Source organism: Sparus aurata, chromosome 23 (assembly GCF_900880675.1).
Source record: "Sparus aurata chromosome 23, fSpaAur1.1, whole genome shotgun sequence".
Taxonomy (NCBI): Eukaryota; Metazoa; Chordata; class Actinopteri; order Spariformes; family Sparidae; genus Sparus; species Sparus aurata.
The window spans coordinates 13,732,001-13,757,351 of NC_044209.1; the positions used below are offsets into that span (position 1 = coordinate 13,732,001).

Genomic DNA, 25,351 nt, shown 5'->3' on the forward strand with positions numbered 1-25,351 from the left:
TGTGGAGAAGTCTGTCATTGGTACTTCTCTCCGCTAACGTCGGCGCTGCTGAAGCTTCTCTGGCATCCTTCTGCAAGTGAAGTTGTTGCGGCGGAGCTAACGATTTAGCCAACCAGCACTCGCTGCAAACTCCTCATCTCTGCTGTCACTCACGGTGGCGGACATTTGTTTCGCCCTGATCATTTTGCGGGACACTCTCTCGTGGCGTGCCCGTTTGCTGATAACTCATCCCCGCATGTTTATGTCAGGCTCCTCGCTAGCCTTCTTCCTCCCTCCAGCAGGCAGCCTGGCCCTGTTGCTGTCCTCCTCGGACAGACGCTGAAGCTCACTTTGATTTTGTCGCCCATCTCTCACTCTCTTGGGGTAGACAGAGAAACATCTAGCGGCTGCTTTTCCCGAGTTTTCGTCTGCATATTTTACGACAGAACGTTTGAATTTCAAGTCGTACTTTTATTTGTTTGCTGCACCGGAGCCATGGCGATCATCAGTGTGATACTGACTGACAGAAAGCAAATATGTGAAAAAGGCGAAGAAGAAAAACGTGCGATACCAGTGGTCACCTATTCTTTCTTGATTTAAAAAAAAAAGAAATGAATTAGACCCGGCATTTATTTGGAACCGGGGGTTATTTATCAAAATATGGGCGTTTAAATGGGACCCTGCGGTTAATTGAAACCGGCTATTATTTGCTGTACATTTACACCCCGCTCTGTACGCCAGGGCGGGAACGGCGGCGGCCATGCACATCCGCGATTCATTTGCAACCTGGACGCGGAGTGTGTGTGTCTCCTCTCTGCTCTGACTGCAGGCTGGACTGCTGCGCGAGGCTACTGAGAGACTGACCGCCTGTGAGTGCTTTTGGACGGGGGAGGGACTCACGGCAGAACCCGCTGCTCGTTGAGCACAGTAACTGCAGAGTGATACGTGCTTTCAAGTCAGAGTCTCCAAACACCACAAAAGTCTCCAATAACACCAGTAAAAGTCGCTAGATTGTCGGTAGTCGCTTTTGACAAAAAAAAGTCGCCAGAAGGATGATTTTTTTGTGTGTTATAATAGTCCAACCACTTGCATTTCGACATGGGGGGAATTTTTGTGATTTTTTATTTATTTATTTATTTCAGATTTTTTTTTTCCTCCCATCCTGTAGCCTACTCGCGCCCCCCCCCCGGGAGAGTGTCGCGCACCCCCAATGGGGCGGGCCCCACCGGTTTAGAACCACTGCCCTAGTGCCTGCAGGGAGGTGAGGACCAGTCCTGCTGGTCTGACAGGCTGTCAGCGACATTATGAAGCCCCTCCTGTGAAGCCTCACTGACTCAGTTCATCAACATCGACTTACTAAGTAGCCTATAGAGATCATTTTGCATAGTGCCTGAAGGGAGGTAATGACTAGTTTTGTTTGTCTGACAGGTTCTCAGTTGCCTTATAAAAACCATACAGTGTTGGCCATCTCAGTTTATCAACTCAAAGGTAAGGAACGGAGAGGCTGTTTAGTTTACTGATATTTCTTTAGCTGAGAGTCTTAATTTATTATTATTATTATTATTTTGAATAGTTGTATTGGTATATGAATGTCTCTATTTGAATTGATGAAATCTATTTTCTGTGTAATTGTCCTCGTCATACAGAACAACCTGCACAAATAGAGAAGATGGAGTCAGACACCAAAGCGGGGCCAGTGCGTGTGCTGGTGACTGGTGGATCTGGGATGTTAGGCAAAGCCGTTGAGCATGTGGTGATGAACGAAGGTCTGAAACGGGAGGGAGAGGAATGGATCTTTCTTTCTTCAAAAGATGCTGATCTTCGGTAATTAAGTTGCTTCAATTTTACTTTTGTACCCGAGGCTGACTGCAAACAAATTACATGAATGTAACTGATGAATGGTGGTGGAAAGTAACTAAGTAGCTACAGTGGAGTATTTCCATTTTCTCTTTCTACTTCTACTCAAAAACAGTTCAGAGGCAGAGATTGTGCTTTACTCCCCTACATTTATTTAATGACTTTAGTTTTGTGGGTTCTGAATGAAATATAAAATCTGTTAAACAACTAAAATATGAAGTGATATTATAGATCAGATAACATGGCTAAAATTCACTAGCTTCTCAACCAAATATGTCCCACCTTAGCAGATTAATTTACATTAATACATTCTTTAACCGGTTTATCTTATGAAAGTCATTTTTATCAGCTGCCAACCGCAGTGAAGAGCTTATGAGTAAAATTAATTTGCAGTATAGCAAGGTTTGTCCAGTGGAAAGTTCCCTGACCCAAATGTTTCAAACACTTATGTAGTGATGTGAAGTGGAAAAGCACAATAAACCTTTTGGTGCTAAAGCCACACATAATCCATATAGAAAATGGTCTTCTTTTTTTAAATTCCAGCTCAGAAATGTACGATATCCACCATACAAGTTGTTGTGGGTGGTCAGCTGGCTCATCCTAAATGATCAGGAGAACACATCATTTCTAAACTTTATTTTTTTTAACAGTAAAATTCACATGTATATTCACAATAAATACTAAACAATGTTTTTCTTTTCCTGAAAAAGAAAAAGACAACGTACATTAGGCTAGTAGCATGTGTGATGTTTGGAAAAATCACAACGGGCCATTTTCTGTTGTCGTGTGGTTCAGCATTTCACACTACAGACTGTCAGTAACTGTCTAATGTCGTAATCATGACAGTAAATGCATTTCCCACTGAGGAGATTATGTAGGAGGGATGTGAGACAGAGATTAAAGTTCCTGTCTGACCTGCTGTTCTCACTGTTGAAAACAACAACAATCATGTTATTGATTTTTCTGTTTAAACAAACAGTTGAGTTAACAGCGCAGTTTCCCTCCCTTTCTATAGAAACATTGTGGCATTGTGCCTGACATCTACCTTCATATGCTGCATAATGGAAATTTCCTTTTATGCAGAGAGGGTTCTTTTTCTAACATGTTTGTTTTTACAATCTTTACAACCAAATTTAAACAAATGTGAACAGAGATCTCGGGCAGACCAAAGCTGTGTTCGAGAAACACCGCCCGACTCATGTCATCCACCTCGCTGCAAAAGTCGGGGGAATCTATGAACACATGAGGGACAACCTGCTTTTTCTGGTGAGACAATGCTGGCGTACAGTACATGAATGATTTACTGCCACAGCTGTCTAAAATGCAAACTGTAAACTTTTTTATGAGTGGAAATATCTACGTTGTTTTTTAACTGCAATGGCCAGTCAGTGACAGTTTAACACCTTCACAGAGCGACAACCTCAGAATCAACGACAACGTACTGCAAACAGCCCATGACACGGGCGTCACCAAGGTTGTGTCATGCCTGTCCAGTTGCATCTTCCCTGACAAAATCACATACCCCATTGATGAGACCATGGTAAGCTTTTCTTGAACCCGAATGCTCTTTTTTCACACACTCTGCCTTCATACTGATCAGTAATGTTTAAGAATGTTTTGAACTTGATTTTAGAACCATTTATGGGGTTATCTTTTTAAAGACTTGGAGAATGCTGAAAAATATGCTGTCATCATTTGTGTAAATAAATAAAAGTCATTGAAATCAAAGGACATCAAACCTTCTGGTATTGCTTTGCTCAGATTTCCAAGTACACTCACAATTCTCAGTTTTGGTTTCTCTCAGCGACATTAATCATCGGTGTGCAATGTGAACAGAGCCATTAAAGGGCCATTGTTTTACCTTTACTTTATTTGTATTGCATATCTCTGTCCTAGATACACAATGGATTACCTCATGACTCCAATTTTGGATACTCCCATGCTAAAAGGCTGATTGATATTCAGAACAGGTAAGCAGATGTGCAGCGTAAACAACAACAATAAGCTGTATTCATCAAATCAAAAGGTTGAGTCAAGTTTTCCACATCTAGCCATGATCGAGTTATTCACCAAAACTGCGTGGTCAGATATTGGGACCTTGACGACTTTTCTTGAACCTGCCAAAACTTCTTAGTTTAGTTTAGGGACCAGAATGACTTGGTTAGGTTTAAAGGAGAACACCGGCCATGTTTAACCCAACCCCTGTTGATCGAGGTTACCAAGTGCTGTCATTAGGAAAAATAACGAGAACATTTGGCCCAATATTTACAGAGTATCAGAACGGCAGACATAACCGAAGTGAAACTTAAGGATGTTTGCCCCCATAGGTTCGCTTTAGCTGCCGTCCTCATATCTGGTCATTATTGTGCAAAAAATTCACATTATTTTTCCCACTGACAGCACTCGGTAACCTAGATCAACAGAGATATGAGTTAAAAACAGCCGGCGTTCCCCTTTAAGCACAAAAACCACTTGATTACATTTGGACACCAAAACTACAAGGTTAAGTTGATGGTAATATTTTGATGGTTTGGGTGCATATAGTATTGTCAGCTACAGACACCAGGGTGCTAACGGCACCTGCCTAAAGAAAAATGGGGACCAGCAAGTTTCCAGTTAAAGATGACCTTTAATGCTGTTTGTTTACTGTTGGAGGTGGGAAATCGAACACGAGTCATCTGTCGACTATGATGGCCACAACTTTCCGTCACTTGAGTTGTACAAGAAAACACAAATTCCTCTTGAAAAGTGTTAATTGGTATTGTGTGTGTGTCCATGTTGACAGGGGATACTTCGAGCAGTATGGTCGTCGTTACACTTCAGTCATCCCGACCAATGTGTTTGGTCCCCACGACAACTTCAACAAAGACAAAGCCCATGTGATGTCGGCACTCATCGGCAAGACATACAAAGCAAAAAGTGTGTAAATAAGACTCACTAATCCCTCTAGATACATACAAGCTGTGAGCAGTGAATAACACATAGGAACTCATGTCTCTCTTACAGTGGAAGGAACTCCTGTGACTGTATGTGGCACTGGAGCTGCAAGAAGACTGTTCACCCTTTCTTGGGTATGATATCTACAAGCTTTAACTGTCATGTGTGTCTACTGTATCGGATGGGATTTACGAATGTAGTATATATTAATGGAAAGGTATGGATGCATCTCTGACTGTACTAAGAATGAATAAGTATGATAACATTATTACAAGTCAACTAAGAAAGCCTACTAGGTCTCATTATCTGTGTTTCTTATCAGGACGTGGGCCGTCTGATTGTTTGGGTCCTGAGAGAATATGATGAAATTCAGCCGATTATCCTCTCTGGTGAGTACAGAACTTGTTGCTTCAAAACACAGTGATGCGAGGCAGAGTCACTACATGTGCAGCTCACTCAGTCACTGTTTGTTTCTTTTCAGTGGGTGAAGAGGATGAGATCTCCATCAAAGACGCTGTGGAAATGATCGCAGAGGCTCTGGACTTCAAGGGTGAAATAAAGGTATCCTTTCAATATTCCTCAGTGATCCTACACCCTGTAATTGATTCTAATTAATCTATGGTGTGTGTAGCCTATTTGGCTCAAAACCCACAGAGTTGATATCAATTCTCTCCTTGAACCCATATCATCAGTATGACACCAGCTTTTCGGATGGCCAGCTCAGGAAGACAACGAGCATCGCAAAGCTAAGACGCTACCATCCAGACTTCACCTTTACGCCTGTTAAAGAAGGTCAGAGTTCACTGTGCATCTTAATTATACCGCTGTTGCTTTAGCACAGATTTATTTAGGCGTATCTAGACATGGTGCATATCGATGGCCGAAGTGCAACAGCTCCTATCTACAAAATGATCTAGGAAGAGTTGGGAAAAAACCTCCTATCTGTACTTTGCGAGTGTCGGTTTTGTTGATATATAATACAGTAATATAGTTCAAAAACAGTTTAGTAGGTATTGGGTATCCTTAACAAATAGCAAATGCAAGTAAACAACAAGTTTTTTTAATTTTTTTTTTTAGTTTAGTTATTTTTTAGTTTAGTTTTTTAGTTACCGATATATGACACCACAGAGGCAGCAGAATAAATCCATGAGGCTCATAATTAAACAAGTTCTAACATGTTGTGTTTATGATAATTTACATATTTAATTCTGCACTGTAAGTTATGGCTTTTTCGAAATCATCGTGAAATAACAAAAAATTGAGGTGCAAGTTAGTTATGTTCTACTCTAAATAAAAATAAGAGTTTTGAATAAGTATTTGCCTTCATACCACACCTGCTGAAGGTGACACATCTTTGTTTTTTCTCTCCATCTAGGTATAAAGATGACCTGTGACTGGTTTGTGGCCAACTACAACAGTGCCCGGATATGAAGAGACCAAACACTGAGCTAAAAAAAATATTGGTCTGTTAATCAATACTGTAACACTCTCTAGTAATATATTTTAATCTCTGGGAGGGGTTTCACATCAAGGTATTAATACAGGGCTCATTGTTCCCTAACTTTTCCTAAATATATCATAAAACTGTTTAATAAAATCACCTAAGAAAATCAAGACCTTCTTCATTTCATGAAGCTCTAAGTTAAAGAAACAGCGTATAGGTAACATATTTTCAAATCAGTTCGGGGTCTCACGGCTTCCAGAGACTTGATCTGAGCAAAACAGTATTTTTAGGCTGCCTCAGAGAACATGGGAGTTGATGGTTTGCCGCTGCATTGATGGGTACATTTTCTGCGTCATTGTGTGAATTAGGTGTACCGAACTAATAGAGACACAAAATAATGAAAACTCATCGATTGAGGCAGCAGAAGTGTGATGACTTTGGAGTGAGTGATGGACCTGTGTCGGTTTACTGTTGCCTTTTGGGCTGCAGGGGAATTTATTGCATCCGCATTGAGAGTGGTCAGTGAGCAAAATTCAAAAGCAATGCTGTGCAGTTCCGCTTTATATGATGAGTATGCTATGTAGTAGGTTCATGGTGCAAATAGGCACTCGTAACCTGACAAGTGAAGCATGTGGAAGAAGTTACACTGTGGTAGTAAATTATTGAGGATAAATAATTGTTGGAAAATCCTTAAAGTGAAGTTCAGTGAAGTATTTGGGAAGTCTGATGAAGGGGGGGGATCTTTTTGCCTCAGTGGTTGTCAGGAAGTCAGATTAGTTGACGGTTAAATGGTCATTGCCCTGGGGAAGGCATGATCAACACCAACACCTGTCATGAGGTCTGTTTTCCTGTTGCTACCTGACAGTATATAAGGCAAGACAATCTGAGGATCTACGGAGAACATTCTGCTTTGGGTTTTCTTTCCATCTGATTCATCACACCGAGTGTGTAATTGTGAAGAGAATTAGCAACTCTCAAAACTTCAACAAGTACATTTTCCCCTACAGCACTCCCTTTTCTCTTGATGGCATTCAGGAGTGGCACCCGACATGATCAGAGTCCATAATAACGAAAAGGGACAAAAGCTCAGCCACTCCACCAGAAAGCTGTTATCTACTGATGGAAATTGACAGGAGTTGCAGAGCAGCATAGCTGTCTTTGTCACCAGCCTCGACTGCTGTCGTCTCCACCTTTTGTAAGTCTGAGCGTCATCATGGAAAACTTCTTTCTTATAGAGACCTGAAGCAGTTCTTTACGTCATGGTCTGTGGACAATATTATCACAATAGTGTCTCAACAGTTCAAGATTCAGTCACGAAACTTTACAGGTTTTACTCTCTGTAAATGGGAGATGAGGGACAAAGAATAAAGGCTTACACAGCAGCCGGTTTAACATTTTATTATTAATGTTTCTATCAAAGAAAAACAAGTCAAAGAATTGTTTTATTTACTCAAATTCTTGGAACCACACAGAGACTGAGCTGCTTTTCTCTCAGCATCTCTCAGTTTTATTGATTTTGAAATACTGACTCAAGATGCTACACAAAATACTTGATGATAACTGCACCTAGTGCAGACAGTTTCAACCTCTGATCCTGAGGCCATTACCTCGACACAGAACCTCTCTTCCAGGAGTCAGGGTTTTTTTTGGATATGAACAAAAACAAAACTCCTCTCTACCTCTTGCCTCCGTCAGTTATTCGGTGAGATAGAAGTGCATTTTGTCATTCACATTTTTACGCTCCGGATTGAGGCGCTTCAGGATCTGTGCCAGCACGTTGACCGTCTGCTCGCTGCTTAAACCAGTGCGCTTCGTCTGGAACTTCTTCAGCAGGTCTTTGGTGGTCGTCGGTTTACGGATCAGGTACCGCCGGACCTGTGTTTTTAACCTCACAAACACCCAGTTAATTAATTTGCATTTTTGATGTTATTTATGATACACTTTTGTAGTTTCAGTTCTGTAGCTTTCAAAGTAATTTCGGTATAAGTAAATAACTTCACATATGAAGACTGGTAACAATTTGCCTGATGGGATGTCTCGAGAGTTAGAGAGAGATCGAGAAAGAGAGAGAGAGAGAGAGAGAGAGAGAGATTTCAATGGAATGTAGCAACAACTGGAACATAAAGTTCCAGCTGGATCTGTCATGTGTCGTGTTTTGATTTGTATGAGCACAAACCTTGCTCTAGTTTACTGGCAGCAGAGTGTACTGAGGTGTACGTTTAGGAGGCGTGCGCTTCTTCTGAGAGACGGAATTAAAGAGAGATATTCGATGAGAACAGAGAAAAACAGAACTATTCACGCATTCACTGCCAAAGTATAATAGCTGCTACAACTCAACAGTAGTCACTGCTGGTGTATAGAAATTGCTCAGAGTTATGACAAAGCCACGATATTGACTCAAGAACAGCCTCCCATGCACAAATATCATTCAAATAATCACCATGAACAGAGCGGAGGCCGTCTCTCCTTCGATATCACTGTCGTCTGAGCTGTCTGACTCGCCGCTGCTGTCTGTGACACAAAAATACACAAACTGAAACTAAACATGAACAGACACAAGTGTCTGTGAGTATCAGTTAAACCTTTTTTACTCTTTTTTTAACATTTCAAATGGATTTTTGGATATATCATCTTACTCATATTCAGTCTTTGCAGGCCTGTGTAAAGCATAAAGTTAAGACAGTATAATGAAATATTATTAAATGTTTATAACAAAAAAAGGAGTATTTAGTGACTTATTGACTGCCTTTGTTCTTCTTCTTTTCCATCTGGACCGGGGTTTTCTTTCCCTCCTCCTCTTTTGCCTCCTCTTCATTCTGCTTCTCCTCCTCGCTCTCCTCCTCACTTTCAGATGCCTCATCAATCCCTATGAAAGGACAGATTATGTGAAAGGGAAACAGTTTAAATACAAGCCATTCATTCAGTTGAGACAATAAGTCAAAAACATTGAGATGCACTGAAATAGATGTCTGCTAGTAATGTCATCCCTCACAGCCAAGTTATTAATAGCCAAGTGATTATGCTCTACGTTTCATTACATGCATGATATCTTTATGATTCGTGTATAATCATCAGCGTCTCTTCTATATTCAGTAAAAGATCAGTAATGTTCAACAGTCTGACCTTTAGGATGCTCCTCTGCTTTGCTGGGTTTTCCTTTTTCTGGCTCTTCATCTGAACTGTTTTTGGAAAACAAAATTAAATATAGTTAAAGTTAAAGAAGGAAAAAACACACCGTCCTTACATGAAGTGTAAATCCTTTAGAGCAACATTGCAAAGGATCTGACCTGCTTTCATCCGACATGTAATCCACCTCTAGACCCTCATAATCGCTGTCGTCACTGTCGTCCAAGGCCTCCTCATTGCTCTTCCTCTTCCTCTTCTTTTTCTTCCGCCGTGCTTCCTCACACTGCTTTTTGCCAAACTCACTGCCAGCCGCACCTTCCTGTGTCTCTCCCCCCCCGTATATTTGCCGAGCACTAAAACTGAAGGATGGCTTCATTTTTCAGATTGTACATATTCTTTGAGTTCTCCTTTTGTAACCACACTGCTTGTCACTTCGCTCTCCAGTATGAGAATGGTGGGTGCAGTTCGAATCATCTGTCCTGTGTCGACACACTGAAATGAAGCCAACCTGTGTCCAGGTTGAGCAGTTGACTCCTGCATTGAAAGCCATGATGTTGTACTTCTTGCTGGTGTTTCTATGGGTCAGACAGAAATACAAACAAAAAGCCATTAACTTCATTTGCTTATTCCTAGTCAGGGTCACAAGAACAGCTTCAAGATCATAAACTAACTTACTGCAGATAAACAACCACATTCCCAGGAACACTTACATTATGGCCTCCATAAATCAATGTCCATTTATAAAGGTGGACTTCAACATCATCTTGTTTGGATGTCAAGCTGTGATACTCACTTGGGGACTCGCACAGTGTATTCAGTGTACTGTATACACAGTGTAGCAGAATTTTGTAGCAGTATTTTTGAATGAATGTATTAATAAATGTGCTTGTTTACCCTCTCCTTTCTTGTATCTGTGTCAATGTCAATCATATTCCTGCTCATCTCACCTTAGACCAGTGGTAAGCTAGACATGATAGCGTAGCAGACACTGGGGAGAGTTAGAAGTAATTATAATGGAACAGACATTTTCATTGCTCTATAGAAGTCACAATTACGGCATTTGTTTTGTTGTTGTTTTTTTCACTGTGAGGGCAGGGCCAACAAAGTGCCCATCAGCCAAACAACTAAAGAAAGGATGGAGCAGGCTGCTAGGAACCAATGTTTCTCGTCTAGGTTTCCCGTCGACTGTTTAAAGCGACGGAACAAATACGGTAGCAGTGCGCGCACAGGGTAAATCATTGAAGAGATATTCTGTTAAATAACCTTAATTCTGTATACTTTTGTGTGTTTTCACAACTTGTATTGTACCTTTATTTCACATAAACGTCACCTGAGCTTGAAGCAGGGCTGTGCTAGCAGCGGTTTGCACCAGCTACAGACTGCAGCTAAAACGGTTTGCTGCTGTTGACTTTAGCATCAGGTGCTAACAATAACGGCACAGGAATCTTTTACTGAGGAAATACCGCTCTGTGAAAGACATTATCAAGGTGTACCTTGCTTCTATTTGATAAGTTATTAGTTTAATGCCTGCTGACCCCCACGGAAACAGAAAACCAGTGGTTAATTTTTAATAGTGTACACAACTGGTCTGAATCAACTGTTGATGTGGTGAGAAAATCCAGAGAGAAGACCAGCCATGACTTCACTGGTATGTATTCACTCCACTTCTCTCTCACCAGCAGAAAGAATCTTAGTTTTATTAATGGGGTCTGGTCTTGTGATCTTCTGATGAAAAGCTACCTGTGCTTTATGTGTACGTGTGTAGCCTTCACATGTAGACCCCCAGGGCTGTGATAAAGACACCATGGTCTACTCTGTTTGGTACTACTACATAACAGATAGGGAAAAAACTAAGTCCATTAAACAAAATCCTTTGAATCTGTCTGTCTTGCAGGGGAGCAGCAGTTCCTCAGCTACAGAATACACTGTGCGAGTCCCCAAGTGAGTATCACAGCTTGACATCCAAACACGATGATGCTTAAATCCACCTTTTTTTATGGAGGCCATAATGTAAGTGTTCCTGTGAATGTGGTTGTTTATCTGCAGTAAGTTAGTTTATGATCTTGAAGCTGTTCTTGGGACCCTGACTAGGAATAAGCAGACAAAGTTAATGGCTTTTTGTTTGTATTTCTGTCCGACCCATAGAAACACCAGCAAGAAGTACAACATCATGGCTTTCAATGCAGGAGACAGAGTCAACTGCTCCACCTGGACACAGGTGGGCTTCATTTCAGTGTGTTGACACGTGACAGATGATTTGAACTGCACCCACCATTCTCATACTGAGAGCGAAATGACAAGCAGTGTGGTTACAAAAGGAGAACTCAAAGAATATATACAATCTGAAAAATGAAGCCATCCTTCAGTTTTACATTTCTCCAACATCTCCCTCCCTGTCCCTTCCCAGGCTCGTATGGAAAGGGACATGAGCGCTCGGCGGATATACGGGGAGGAAGAGACGCAGGAAGGTGCGGCTGGCAGTGAGTTTGGCAAAAAGCAGCGTGAGGAAGCACGGCGGAAGAAGTTTGGTATTGTGACACGTGAGTTCAAAGTTGAGGACCAGCCTTGGATTCTCAAGGTCAACGGCAAGGCTGGCAAGAGGTGGGAAAAAGACTTAACATACCTTTTTTTGAACCTGTCTGCATCCAAAGAAAACCCATTCATACTTGTGAAGACACTTGAAACTGACATGATTTTGTATAGAAGATGATATTCACAGAAATGTATCAGTAAATTACTTAAAATATGTAGAGGACTTCAGGTAGGAAAGAATCACAATAACTACATGTGTTAAACTAAAGAAAGACTAGCCATAGTGACTTTCTGAATGTGTTCTCAGCAGCAACTCTCTGCCTCTGTGTTTACGTGTTTCAGGTTCAAAGGTCAAAAGAAGGGCGGTGTTACAGAAAATGCATCCTACTACATCTTTACACAGTGTCCTGATGGGGCTTTTGAAGCCTTCCCTGTCCACGGCTGGTACAACTTCACACCGCTGGCCAAGCACCGAACTCTCACTGCTGAAGAGGCGGAGGAGGAGTGGGGCAGGTGAGGCCGCCGAGTAACGGGAATGACCGGTTGCTCATCGTGAAGTAGAAATGAATAATATATATATAAGTATTTAGTTTACAGAATAAATGCAGAGATGTAGTTAAACTTCCTTTGTCTGAAATCCCATCTTAACTCAGTATATTATTTGTATCACTCAAACATAACTCCTTACAGCAGTCTAGGGGAAAAAATCCTGTCTTCAAATTTTAATTTAGCTATTACAGAACCATCCTAACTGAAGAATTTTTAATGTCAGGTGAACATAGAAAATATCTGCCAAACATGGCAGAACCACTGTTTATAGGTTTGTATGTCAGTGACAGTGAAGAGGGGGAACAAAAAGAACCCTGAAATATTATGATTGAAACTAACGTCCATGTTGGAGAAGCAAATACTGACATTAGCTTTAACATTTCCCAGATCATGTATTCAAACGGATATATCCTCTCCTAAATCCTCTGATTCACAGTAGCAAAAAGATTATGCTTATCTTTTCTTGTCCAGTATAGCTACCTGGCTGCAAGTGAAGTGAGACAGCTGTCAAGGATACAGGCATCCGATGCAGGAGTGACAGGACGAGGGATAATTAAGGGATTTAGTTTGCAATCATAAAAAGGATGAGATATAATGTCTGACATAGGAAAGGACACAGGCATGAAATCAGGAACTGCTTCTATAACAAGAAAATAGGATTTTTCCTAGCCTAGAAATTGAAGATGGGACTAGCAGTTGGTTAAAAGGCCATGGTTGTGTCAAAGATTTAATATCATACACCCCTCTCTTTTCTACAGGAGGAACAAAGTGGTAAATCACTTCAGCATCATGCTTCAGAGACGTTTCCGGGAGCAGGAGCGCGGTGAGGATGACGAGGATGACGCTGACAAGTCGGGGAAGAAGAAAAAGAAGGCGGGTGGGAGAGGGGGCGACCTGCGCATTCACGACCTGGAAGACGACCTGGAGATGAGCAGCGACAACAGTGACAGCAGTATGGGGGATGGTAAGATGAGCGTGGTTAAACAGCCGCTCCTGAATCGTCTCCCACAAATTGTGACATTATAAACTTGTGAATTAAAGGCCCTATCATGTCATCATGTGATTTTCTCTTTCGTCCACCCCTCTCTTTATTGGACAGATGGAGAGAGCAAGACAAGGGCAAAGAAAGACACGGGCAAAGGAAAAGGAAAGAAAAAGAAGAGGAAGAGCAATGAGGAGGCCTTGGAGGACAGTGACGACGGCGATTATGAGGGTCTAGAGGTGGATTACATGTCAGATGAAAGCAGGTCAGATCCTTTGCAATGTTGCTCTAAAGGATTTACACTTAATGTAAGGACGATGTGTTTTTTCCTTCTTAAACTTTAACTATATTTAATTTTGTTTTTCAAAAACAGTTCAGATGAAGAGCCAGAAAAAGGCAAACCCAGCAAAGCAGAGGAGCATCCTAAAGGTCAGACTGTTGAACATTACTGATCTTTTACTGAATATAGAAGAGACGCTGATGATTATACACGAATCATAAAGATATCATGCATGTAATGAAACGTAGAGCATAATCACTTGGCTATTAATAACTTGGCAGTGAGGGATGACATTACTAGCAGACATCTATTTCAGTGCATCTCAATGTTTTTGACTTATTGTCTCAACTGAATGAATGGCTTGTATTTAAACTGTTTCCCTTTCACATAATCTGTCCTTTCATAGGGATTGATGAGGCATCTGAAAGTGAGGAAGAGAGCGAGGAGGAGAAGCAGAATGAAGAGGAGGCAAAAGAGGAGGAAGAAGAGGAGGAGGGAAAGAAAACCCCGGTCCAGATGGAAAAGAAGAAGAAAAAAGGTAGTCAATAAGTCACTAAATACTCCCTTTTTTTGTTCTAAACATTTTATATTATTTAATTATACTGTCTTAATTTTATGCTTTACACCTGCACTCACCTGTCGGCAAAATGTAACTCACTCTATTAACCGTATTCCTACATAAACACATATAACACATGCTTGAAAAGATTGAATATAAATAAGATGATATATGCAAAAATCAATTTTAAAGGTTAAAAAAAGAGTTAAAAAGAAGTTAAACTGAATCATGTTTAGTTTCAGTTTGTGGATTTTTGTGTCACAGACAGCAGCGGCGAGTCAGACAGCTCAGACGACAGTGATATCGAAGGAGAGACGGCCTCCGCTCTGTTCATGGTGATTATTTGATTGATATTTGTGCATGGGAGGCTGTTCTTGAGTCAATATCGTGGCTTTTTCATAGGAATTTCTATACACCAGCAGTGACTACTGTTGAGTTGTAGCAGCTATCATACTTTGGCAGTGAATGCGTGAATAGTTCTGTTTTTCTCTGTTCTCATCAAATATCTCTCTTTAATTCCGTCTCTCAGAAGAAGCGCACGCCTCCTAAACGTGGAGGAGGGCGTGGCTCTGCTGGCAGCTCCAGGACCGGCAGTCGCCCCGGGACACCATCCATAGACTCTGCCTCAACCTCCAGTACACTCCGTGCTGCTGCCAGTAAACTAGAGCAAGGTGTGTGCTCATAATACTCAAATGCACAAACCTCTGCAAAATTATGAATAAAACAGGACACGAGACAGATCCCTCTGAAACTTGTTGTTCCTCTTGTTGCTCCATTCCATTGAAATCTCTCTCTCTTTCTGCACAGGTAAGAGACAGACTCAGGGTCCTGCTACTGACTCGCCAGCTGCTAAAAGGCTGAAGATGGAGCCCAGTACTCAGAGCCCTGTTCCCTCTGGGAAGAGTACGCCTCAACCCCCATCAGGCAAATCCACTCCTAGCTCAAGGTACATTGTTACAAGTCTTCATATATAGTTATTTATTTATACTGAAATAACTATAGGAACTAGAGCTAGAGAACTGAATCATAAATAACATAAAAAATGCAAATGAATTTAAGCCCAAACAGAAATAGTTTGACTGGGTGTTAGTGAGGTTAAAAACACTTCTATCCGTCTGCTCCACAGTGATGTGCAGCTAACAGAGGAAGCGGTCCGGCGATACCTGATCCGTAAACCGATGACCACCAAAGATCTGCTGAAGAAGTTCCAGACGAAGCGCACTGGTTTAAGCAGCGAGCAGACGGTCAACGTGCTAGCACAGATCCTGAAGCGCCTCAATCCGGAGCGTAAAAATGTGAATGACAAAATGCACTTCTACCTCACCGAATAACTGATGGAGGCAAAAGGTTGAGAGGAGTTTTGTTTTTGTTTAATATCCAGAACACTCTGATGTGTTGAGGTTATGTTCTGACATGCCACAGGATCAGAGATTGAAACTGTCTGCACAGTTATCATCGAGTATTTGAAGCATCCTGAGTCAGTATTTCAAAGTCAGAAAAACTTGTCAATGCTGAGAGAAAAGCAGCTCAGTCTCTGTGTGGTTCCAAGAATTTGAGTAAATAAAACAATTCTTTGACTTGTTTTTCTTTGATAGAAACATTAATAATAAAATGTTAAACCGGCTGCTGTGTAAGCCTTTATTTTTGTCCCTCATCCCATTTACAGTTTTTTTTACTACATTAATTTGGATTATACTGATCTTGGAACTTATCTTTGATCTCACCTACAAACCTGTAAAGTTTCGTGACTGCATCTTGAACTGTTGAGATGCTATTGTGATAATATCTCTCCACAGACCATGACGTAAAGAACTGCTTCAGGTCTCTATAAAAAAGAAGTTTTCCATGATGACGCTCAGACTTACAAAAGGTGGAGACAACAGCAGTCGAGGCTGGTGACAAAGACAGCTATGCTGCTCTGCAGCTCCTGTCAATTTCCATCAGTAGATAACAGCTTTCTGGTGAAGTGGCTGAGCTTTTGTCCCTTTTCGTTATTATGGACTCTGATCATGTCGGGTGCCACTCCTGAATGCCATCAAGAGAAAAGGGAGTGCTGTAGGGGAAAATGTACTTGTTGAAGTTTTGAGAGTTGCTTATTCCCTTCACAATTACACACTTGGTGCGATGAATCAGATGGAAAGAAGACCCAAAGCAGAATGTTCTCCGTAGTTCTTCAGATTGTCTTGCCTTATATACTGTCAGGTAGCAACAGGAAAACAGACCTCATGACAGGTGTTGGTGTTGATCATGCCTTCCCCAGGGCAATGACCATTTAACCATCAACTAATCTGACTTCCTGACAACCACTGAGGAAAAAAGATCCCCCCCCTTCATCAGAATTCCCCACTACTTAGGTGAACTTCACTTTAAGGATTTTCCAGTCATCATTTATCCTCAATAATTTACTACCACAGTGTAACTCTTCCACATGCTTCACTTGTCAGGTTACGAGTGCCTATTTGCACCATGAACCTACTACATAGCATACTCATCATATAAAGCGAAACTGCACAGCATTGCTTTTGAATTTTGCTCACTGACCACTCTCAATGCGGATGCAATAAATTCCCCTGCAGCCCAAAAGGCAACAGTAAACCGACACAGGTCCATCGCTCACTCCAAAGTCACCACACCGCAATTGGTCAGTTTGTGTAATTTTGTGTTTCTGTTAGTTCGGATACACCCAATTCACACAATAACACAGAAAACGTACCCATCAATGCAGCGGCAAACCAGCTGTTCTCTGAGGCAGCCTAAAAATACTGTTTTGCTCAGATCAAGTCTCTGGAAGCCGTGAGACCCCGAACGGATTAGAGAATACATTATTTATACACTTCATGAAATAAAGAATGTCTTGATTTTATTAAGTATAAACCTTTCTTATAAAAGTATAACTATGCTGCTATAAGAGGCTTTACTCTTTGTATATCATCTGTCATTTACAGTTTTATTTTCATGGTATGTCAAATGATTTCTTGTACATGTGGACATTCTAAAATGTTTTATCTAGAATAATTATACAAAAGCACGTTTATAGTAATCTGAATTTTTAATACAAATAATACAGATAGAGAATAGATGTAGAAAGTATATACATGTGTTTATAATACAGAGTCAACATCAGGCTCTTTCCAAATCATTTAACAGTTTCATGACATATTTTGGAAAAGTTAGGGAACAATGAGCCCTGTATTAATACCTTGATGTGAAATCCCTCCTAGAGATTAAAATATATTACTAGAGAGTGTTACAGTATTGATTAATAGACCAATATATTCTTAGCTCAGTGTTTGGTCTCTTCATATCCGGGCACTGTTGTAGTTGGCCACAAACCAGTCACAGGTCATCTTTATACCTAGATGGAGAGAAAAAACAAAGATGTGTCACCTTCAGCAGGTGTGGTATGAAGGCAAATACTTATTCAAAACTCTTATTTTTATTTAGAGTAGAACATAACTAACTTGCATCTAAATTTTTTGTTATTTCACGATGACTGCAAAAAAAACATCACTTACAATGCAGAATCAAATATGTAAATTATCATAAACACAACATGTAAGAACTAAGAAAGCTATTGGTGTCATGGGTTTATTCTGCTGCCTCTGTGCTGCCAAATATGCACCATGTCTAGGTACGCTTAAGTAATTCTGTACTAAAGCAACAGCAGTATCATTAAGATGCACAGTGATGCACAGTGAACTCTGACCTTCTTTAACAGGTGTAAAGGTGAAGTCTGGACGGTAGCGTCTTAGCTTGGCGATGCTCGTTGTCTTCCTGAGTTGGCCGTCCGACAGGCTGGTGTCATACTGATGATATGGGTTCAAGGAGAGAATTGATATTAACTCTGTGGGTTTTGAGCTAAATAGGCTACACACACCATAGCTTAATTAGAATCAATTACAGGGTGTAGGATCACTGAGGAATATTGAAAGGATACCTTTATTTCGCCCTTGAAGTCCAGAGCCTCTGCGATCATTTCCACAGCGTCTTTGATGGAGATCTCATCCTCTTCACCCACTGAAAAGAAACAAACATTGACTGAGTGAGCTGCACATGTAGTGACTCTGCCTCGCATCACTGTGTTTTGAAGAAACAACTCATGTACTCACCAGAGAGGATAATCGGCTGAATTTCATCATATTCTCTCAGGACCCACACAATCAGACGGCCCACGTCCTGATAAGAAACACAGATAATGAGACCTAGTAGGCTTTCTTAGCTAGAACTTTTTTATTCTTAGTACAGTCAGAGATGCATCCATACCTTTCCACTAACATATACTTAACATTCTTAAATTCCATCCGATACAGTAGACACACATGACAGTTAAAGCTTGTAGATATCATACCCAAGAAAGGGTGAACAGTCTTCTTGCAGCTCCAGTGCCACATACAGTCACAGGAGTTCCTTCCACTGTAAGAGAGACATGAGTTCCTATGTGTTATTCACTGCTCACAGCTTGTATGTATCGAGATGGATTAGTGAGTCTTATTTACTCACTTTTTGCTTTGTATGTCTTGCCGATGAGTGCCGACATCACATGGGCTTTGTCTATGTTGAAGTTGTCGTGGGGACCAAACACATTGGTCGGGATGACTGAAGTGTAACGATGGCCATACTGCTCGAAGTATCCCCTGTCAACATGGACACACATACAATACCAATTAACACTTTTCAAGAGGAATTTGTGTTTTCTTGTACAACTCAAGCGACGGAAAGTTGTGGCCATCATAGTCGACAGATGACTCGTGTTCGATTTCCCACCTCCAGGAGTAAACAAACAGCATTAAAGGTCATCTTTAACTGGAAACTTGCTGGTCCCCATTTTTCTTTAGGCAGGTGCCGTTAGCACCCTGGTGTCTGTAGCTGACAATACTATATGCACCCAAACCATCATAATATTACCATCAACTTAACCTTGTAGTTTTGGTGTCTAAACTTAACCAAGTAGAAATGGTGCTTAAACCTAACCATGTATTTTTGGTGCCTAAATCAGACCAAGTGTTTTTTTTTGCCTTTTATAACTAACCAAGTCGTTTTGGTGCCTAAACTTCATCAAGTTGTTTTGGCAGGTTCAAGAAAAGAAGTCAAGGTCCCAAGACCTGACCACGCAGTTTTGGTGAATAATTCAAGCAAGTAGATTTGGTGCCTAAGCTAAACCAAGTTCTTTTCTGTGCCCAACATTTTGGCATCAAAGCCTTGTTGAGGTGCCAAGACCTGACCAAGTATATTTGGTGAATAACTCAACCAAGTTGTTTTGGTGCTACAACTTAACCAAGAAGTGTTGGTGCCCAAACCAAAAATAGTTTAGGCGGTAAACCTAACATTGTAGTTTGTTGGCCTAAGCTTAAACAAGTCGTTTTGGTTACTAAACCTGACCAAGAAGTTCTGGTGCCAAAACCTAATCAATTAGTTTTGACACCTAGGTCTAGTTTAGGTGCAACAACCTGACCAAGCAGTTTTGGTACACTAATGATGGGGCTGTGATGTTATAGGCCAATTTCATACACTTCACACAGTTGCTGACCGTCTTGCTTTTAGCCAGGATTAAGTGTTCAACTTCTTCATATTAGTCTGAAAGTATAGTTTGCTCTGGTAGTCTTGTCCATGTTTGTAATTTGTCATATGCAGCAAAAATCTCCCTTGTTTCTGAACACGATCATGGCTAGATGTGGAATACTCGATTCGCCTTGTGATTTGATGAATACAGCTTATTGTTGTTGTTTACGCTGCACATCTGCTTACCTGTTCTGAATATCAATCAGCCTTTTAGCATGGGAGTATCCAAAATTGGAGTCATGAGGTAATCCATTGTGTATCTAGGACAGAGATATGCAATACAAATAAAGTAAAGGTAAAACAATGGCCCTTTAATGGCTCTGTTCACATTGCACACCAATGATCAATGTCACTGAGAGAAACCAAAACTGAGAATTGTGATTGTACTTCGAAATCTGAGCAAAGCAATACCAGAAGATTTGATGTCCCTTGATTTCAATGACTTTTATTTATTTACACAAATGATGACAGCATATTTTTCAGCATTCTCCAAGTCTTTAAAAAGATAACCCCATAAATAGTTCTAAAATCAAGTTCAAAACATTCTTAAACATTACTGATCAGTATGAAGGCAGAGTGTGTGAAAAAAGAGCATTCGGGTTCAAGAAAAGCTTACCATGGTCTCATCAATGGGGTATGTGATTTTGTCAGGGAAGATGCAACTGGACAGGCATGACACAACCTTGGTGACGCCCGTGTCATGGGCTGTTTGCAGTACGTTGTCGTTGATTCTGAGGTTGTCGCTCTGTGAAGGTGTTAAACTGTCACTGACTGGCCATGCAGTTAAAAAACAACGTAGATATTTCCACTCATGCAAAACAGCTGTGGCAGTAAATCATCCATGTACGCCAGCATTGTCTCACCAGAAAGAGCAGGTTGTCCCTCATGTGTTCATAGAGTCCCCCGACTTTTGCAGCGAGGTGGATGACATGAGTTGGGTGGTGCTTCTTGAACACAGCTTTGGTCTGCCCGAGATCTCTGTTCACATTTGTTTAAATTTGGTTGTAAAGACTGTGAAAACATACATTTTATAAAAAGAACTCTGTCACCTCAGGGTGCCTGTTTGAATTCCTGTGTTATAAGTCTGATAGGAGAAAATCAGTAGCACTGTTTTTCCGACTACTTAGGTGCCTCTGAGCAAGGTTGTTAATTCCCTACAACAGTGGAGTAGACTCAAAGCTGACACATTGCATGTCTGAGGGTATCAACGAGGGCGTAGCTCAGTGAGAGCATACATGCTCAGCCAGAGATGTGCAAAGACGTTTGGGGCAGAGACTCGTCCCACCCACACATTCTCTAATCCCACCCCGATGTTGCCATACTGCCGTTCGTAATTTCACAATTTTAAGTTCAGTATCCAAACATTTAATCATCTAAGCTTTGACAAGTAGATCCCTAAGCTTTGACAGGTATTCATGAAACCTTTTTTTGGGTCATGTCAGTCTCTTCCTAAAAGGAAATTTCCATTATGCAGCATATGAAGGTAGATGTCAGGCACAATGCCAGAATGTTTCTATAGAAAGGGAGGGAATGGCGAACTGTGCTGTTGACTCAGCTGTTTGTTTAAACAGAAAAATCAATCACATGATTGTTTTCATAGTGACAGTAAGACCAGCAGGTCAGACAGGATCGTTCATCTCTGTCCCACATCCCTCCTACATAATCTCCTCAATGGGAAATGCATTTGCATTCATGATTACGACATCAGACAGTGACAACCTTGGTATCATGTAATGCTGAACTACACGGCAATAGAAAATGGCCTGTTGGGATTTTTCATCACACATGCAACTAGCCTAATGTATGCTGTCTTTTTCTTTTTCAGGAAGGACATTTTTTTATGGCATTTATTGTGAATATACATGTGAAATTTAGTGCTAAAAAAATAAAGTTTAGAAATGATATGTTCTCCTGATCATTTAGGATGGGCCAGTTGACCACCCACAACAACTTGTATGGTGGATATCGTACATTTCTAAGCTGGAATTAAAAAAAGAAGACCATTTTCTATATGGATTATGTGTGGCTTTAGCACCAAAAGGTTTATTGTGCTTTTCCACTTCAAGTCACTACATAAGTGTTGGAAACATTTGGGTCAGGGAACTTTCCACTGGACAAACCTTGCTATACTGCAAATTAAATTTACTCATAAGCTCTTCACTGCGGTTGCCAGCTGATAAAAATGACTTTCATAAGATAAACTGGTTAAAGAATGTGCACCAGGAACGGCAACAAAATTGTTCAGAATTAATAATAATATGAGGACAAACACACCCGGCTGAGCCCATGAAACATTTTCAGTACAACCACAAAATCCCAAACCTGCAGAGATGCTCAACATTGCTCAATAGTGTGTATTTTATAATTGAATAATTGTTATATCTGTGTTAATGTGTAAATTCATCTGCTAAGGTGGAACATTTCTTTCTATATATTCGGTTGGTAAAATAGTGAATTTTAGCCATTTTATCTGATCCATAATATCACTTCATTTTTTAGTTGTCTAACAGATTTTATATTTCATTCTGAATCCGCAAAACTAACTTAAGTTAACAAATAAATGTAGGGGAGTAAAGCACAATCTCTGCCTCTGAACTGTTTTTGAGTAGAAGTAGAAAGAGAAAATGGAAATACACCACTGTAGCTACTTAGTTACTTTCCACCACCATTCATCAATTACATTGATGTAATTTGTTTGCAGTCAGCCTCGGGTACAAAAGTAAAACTGAAGCAACATAATTACCGAAGATCAGCATCTTTTGAAGAAAGAAATATCCATTCCTCTCCCTCCCGTTTCAGACCTTCGTTCATCACCACATGCTCAATGGCTTTGCCTAACATCCCAGATCCACCAGTCACCAGCACACGCACTGGCCCCGCTTTGGTGTCCGACTCCATCTTCTCTATTTGTGCAGGTTGTTCTGTATGACAAGGACAATTACACAGAAAAAAGATTTCATTAATTCAAATAAGTACATTCATGTACCAATACAACTATTTTAAATCATAACAAAAATAATAATAATAATAAAAAATTAAGACTCTCAGCTGAAGAAATATCAGTAAACTAAATAGCCTCTCCGTTCCACACCTTTGAGTTGATCAACTGAGATGGCCAACACTGGACAGTTTTTGTAAGGCTACTGAGAACCTGTCAGACAAGGAGAACTAGTCATTACCTCCCTTCAGACATTGTGCAAAATGATTTCCATATTCAGCCATGACCATCCCAGCTTTGGTGTCTGACGTCATCTTCTAATGCATTCCAGTTCTTTAGGTTTGTGTTACAGGGCTGAAGTGGAGGGTTACGTATGTATGTGTGTTGCTACCTGTATGCAATCCTGTGCAACTACACCAAATTGACCCTCCTTCATTTTGTATTCTGTCGTGATTTAGGTAGGTGAGGTTGTTCGGGACTCCTCCTGCTACATGAGCACAATCCATTTTTTTTTTTTTAATTATGCAAGTGCCTTTTTTACAGGATCGGGAAAACACAACTGCCAGTACTTTGAAGTTCAAACTCAGATGGCTGAGGGATTATATGATCTGATACCAAACCTCATAAATATCCCATCAAAAATATTGAAAGTATTATTTGAATTTGACACAATACTGGGTTCAGTTAAGGACGTGCAACATCTGTCATAACAGAAGGCTGCAGCTCCAGTCTGTCATTGTTTGTGTTGTAACAGGTTAGTGAGCATACTCAAAATGTTGCACAATTAGGGCATTTTATCCAGGTGTAACATCGGATTAGTGGACACTAAAATAAGAGTTGGCTCAAGGTTTCTATATAATGTTCTTCAGAGAGGGAAGGTGATTAACGCAGTAGAAACAGTTAGGCGGCTGTACCTGTACCGTCTGTTGCCTTTTTCTTTTTCAGAAAAAATGATGCTTACTATGTTGTTCTCAAAGGCTTTTCTCTTTGTACCCCATCTGTCATTCACAGTTTTACTTTCATGGTGTGGCAAAAAATGATTTCTCGTACATATGGACATTCTAAAATGTCTCCTAAAATAATTATACAAAAACATGTATATAGTAATATGGAGTATTCATGAAACCCTTATGTGTTTGTAGACCAGTCTCTTCCCAAAAGTACATTTCCATTATCCAGCATAAGGTAGAGATCAGGCACAGTGCCGGGACATTTCTCAGTCTCACTGAAACAGAAATGATTGGTCAACACTATAAACATTTTCAATACCGAGAGTGATTTTTATTTACCCGCGACACCTGACATTATATATTATAAATCCATTTATTCAAAACACTGACATTTTAATTATATTTAAGGAAATACCAGTTTGTTTGAGCTTTATCGGAGCGAATAAGAAATTTGTTCAAGTTGACTGCAGAGAGAGGGAGAGCGAGAAAGAGAGATCGACTGCTGGGTGACTTGGCATTGACTGAGAGAGAGAGGCAGCGGTGAACTGCGCTGTTCATTCAAATGTTTGTTAAAATTAACGTTTAGAAACCATATGTTTCCCTGATCATTTAGGATGAGCCAGTTGCCCACCCAGAACGCTGCATCTGATGGATATTGTACATGTTGGTTGACGCTGTTTTACTGCTTAAATCTGTCCACAGACCGTGACTTAAACATCTGTTGTGGTACTGCTTCTGTGGTTGTTCGTCCAACAACAGGGATCTTTAGGACAGAAGTCTTCTATCATAACACGCCCACAGACTCACAAAAGGTGAAGAAAGCAGTCAAGGATGGTTGAGAAAGTAAATTAAGCTACTCTGCAACTCCTGTCAATGTCCTTTATCACTAGATGACAGCTTATGGGTGGAGTGGCAGAGCTGTTGTCTTTGGTCCCCTTTCATTACTATTGACTCTGATCATGTCTGGTGCCACTCCTGAATGCCATCAAGAGAAAAGGGAGTGCTGTATGGGAAATTGTCTTTGTTGAGGTTTTGAGAGTTGCTAATTCTCTTCACAATTACACACTGAATTGTGATTGTATTTCCTTCAAATTAAATTGATTAAAATGCAGACCTGCCAACCTGTACGCATTTTGCGTAGCAAGTACGCAATTTGACATCTAAATACGCTGGTAAAAAAAAAGCTACGAACATGTAAGTTCTGTGGCAAATGTGCACGTGCGGTACTCATGTCTGACAACACGATGCAGCAGCGTGGTGAAGCAGTTTCAGCCAATCATTGTAGAAAAGCGGAGAATAACGAGTCCACCGAACCAGAGAGATAGAACCTATAGCGTAACATCCCCGCCCCCCTCCTCCCTGCCTCCTCCTGCCCTCTGCCTCCCCTCTCCGTCCTCCGTTCCCCACTCGCTGCAGTTGGCGCTTAAAAAGGTAAACTGTGTGTGTGTGTGTGTATGTGTGTGTGTGTGTCTCAGCGGACCTGCCAGCTTTTGGTAAATGTGAACCGTTACGCGTAACGTTACTTTCACTGTGGAAACATTCGAGCCGAAGTCTAAGTGAAAAAAAGAAAGAAAAAAAAAAGAAAGATTTGCGAGGTGTTTTTTCTTAGCAAATCTACCGATCACGTTCCCCTAATGAACCCAATACATCGTCAAAGAA

At 40.7% G+C, this 25,351-nt stretch overlaps 4 protein-coding genes across 8 annotated transcripts; 2 read left to right on the forward strand and 2 right to left on the reverse strand.

The window, feature by feature from the left end:
- The first annotated feature begins 1,309 nt into the window (after positions 1 to 1,309).
- On the forward strand, positions 1,310 to 6,387 carry LOC115574917 (GDP-L-fucose synthase-like). 3 transcript variants are annotated; one of them, XM_030406595.1, is made up of 11 exons: positions 1,311 to 1,467; positions 1,626 to 1,803; positions 2,988 to 3,102; positions 3,215 to 3,376; positions 3,733 to 3,806; positions 4,622 to 4,755; positions 4,843 to 4,907; positions 5,096 to 5,162; positions 5,255 to 5,334; positions 5,466 to 5,565; positions 6,149 to 6,387. In XM_030406595.1, the coding sequence occupies exons 1-11, from the start codon at positions 1,383 to 1,385 to the stop codon at positions 6,202 to 6,204; spliced, it is 1,116 nt and encodes a 371-aa protein (XP_030262455.1). In that variant the 5' UTR covers positions 1,311 to 1,382; the 3' UTR covers positions 6,205 to 6,387. The 3 variants fall into 3 exon arrangements, with proteins under 3 accessions (XP_030262457.1, XP_030262455.1, XP_030262456.1); XM_030406596.1 differs by having other exon boundaries at positions 3,248 to 3,376; XM_030406597.1 differs by lacking the exon at positions 6,149 to 6,387 and having other exon boundaries at positions 1,310 to 1,467; positions 5,405 to 5,490.
- Positions 6,388 to 8,149: 1,762 nt separating this feature from the next.
- Positions 8,150 to 9,719, reverse strand: LOC115575220 (general transcription factor IIF subunit 1-like). Its single transcript, XM_030407087.1, has 5 exons — positions 9,505 to 9,719; positions 9,341 to 9,396; positions 8,964 to 9,083; positions 8,658 to 8,728; positions 8,150 to 8,456 (listed from the first exon to the last, which is right to left on the reverse strand). Exons 1-5 carry the CDS (start codon positions 9,717 to 9,719, stop codon positions 8,400 to 8,402), a joined length of 519 nt encoding a protein of 172 aa, XP_030262947.1. The 3' UTR covers positions 8,150 to 8,399.
- A 792-nt stretch (positions 9,720 to 10,511) lies between these two features.
- Positions 10,512 to 15,868, forward strand: gtf2f1 (general transcription factor IIF, polypeptide 1). 2 transcript variants are annotated; one of them, XM_030408969.1, is made up of 13 exons: positions 10,512 to 10,991; positions 11,238 to 11,284; positions 11,489 to 11,561; positions 11,751 to 11,944; positions 12,218 to 12,388; positions 13,183 to 13,388; positions 13,524 to 13,671; positions 13,780 to 13,835; positions 14,093 to 14,224; positions 14,510 to 14,580; positions 14,775 to 14,916; positions 15,053 to 15,191; positions 15,372 to 15,868. In XM_030408969.1, the coding sequence occupies exons 1-13, from the start codon at positions 10,980 to 10,982 to the stop codon at positions 15,574 to 15,576; spliced, it is 1,596 nt and encodes a 531-aa protein (XP_030264829.1). In that variant the 5' UTR covers positions 10,512 to 10,979; the 3' UTR covers positions 15,577 to 15,868. The 2 variants fall into 2 exon arrangements, with proteins under 2 accessions (XP_030264829.1, XP_030264830.1); XM_030408970.1 differs by lacking the exons at positions 10,512 to 10,991; positions 11,238 to 11,284 and adding an exon at positions 11,325 to 11,353.
- A 1,403-nt stretch (positions 15,869 to 17,271) lies between these two features.
- On the reverse strand, positions 17,272 to 23,071 carry LOC115574881 (GDP-L-fucose synthase-like). Of its 2 annotated transcripts, none has more exons than XM_030406506.1 (11): positions 22,984 to 23,071; positions 22,548 to 22,725; positions 20,668 to 20,782; positions 20,421 to 20,549; positions 19,991 to 20,064; positions 18,746 to 18,879; positions 18,594 to 18,658; positions 18,355 to 18,421; positions 18,183 to 18,262; positions 17,952 to 18,051; positions 17,272 to 17,600 (listed from the first exon to the last, which is right to left on the reverse strand). In XM_030406506.1, exons 1-11 carry the CDS (start codon positions 23,054 to 23,056, stop codon positions 17,545 to 17,547), a joined length of 1,071 nt encoding a protein of 356 aa, XP_030262366.1. In that variant the 5' UTR covers positions 23,057 to 23,071; the 3' UTR covers positions 17,272 to 17,544. The 2 variants fall into 2 exon arrangements, with proteins under 2 accessions (XP_030262366.1, XP_030262367.1); XM_030406507.1 differs by having other exon boundaries at positions 22,896 to 22,994.
- Positions 23,072 to 25,351: the final 2,280 nt, after the last annotated feature.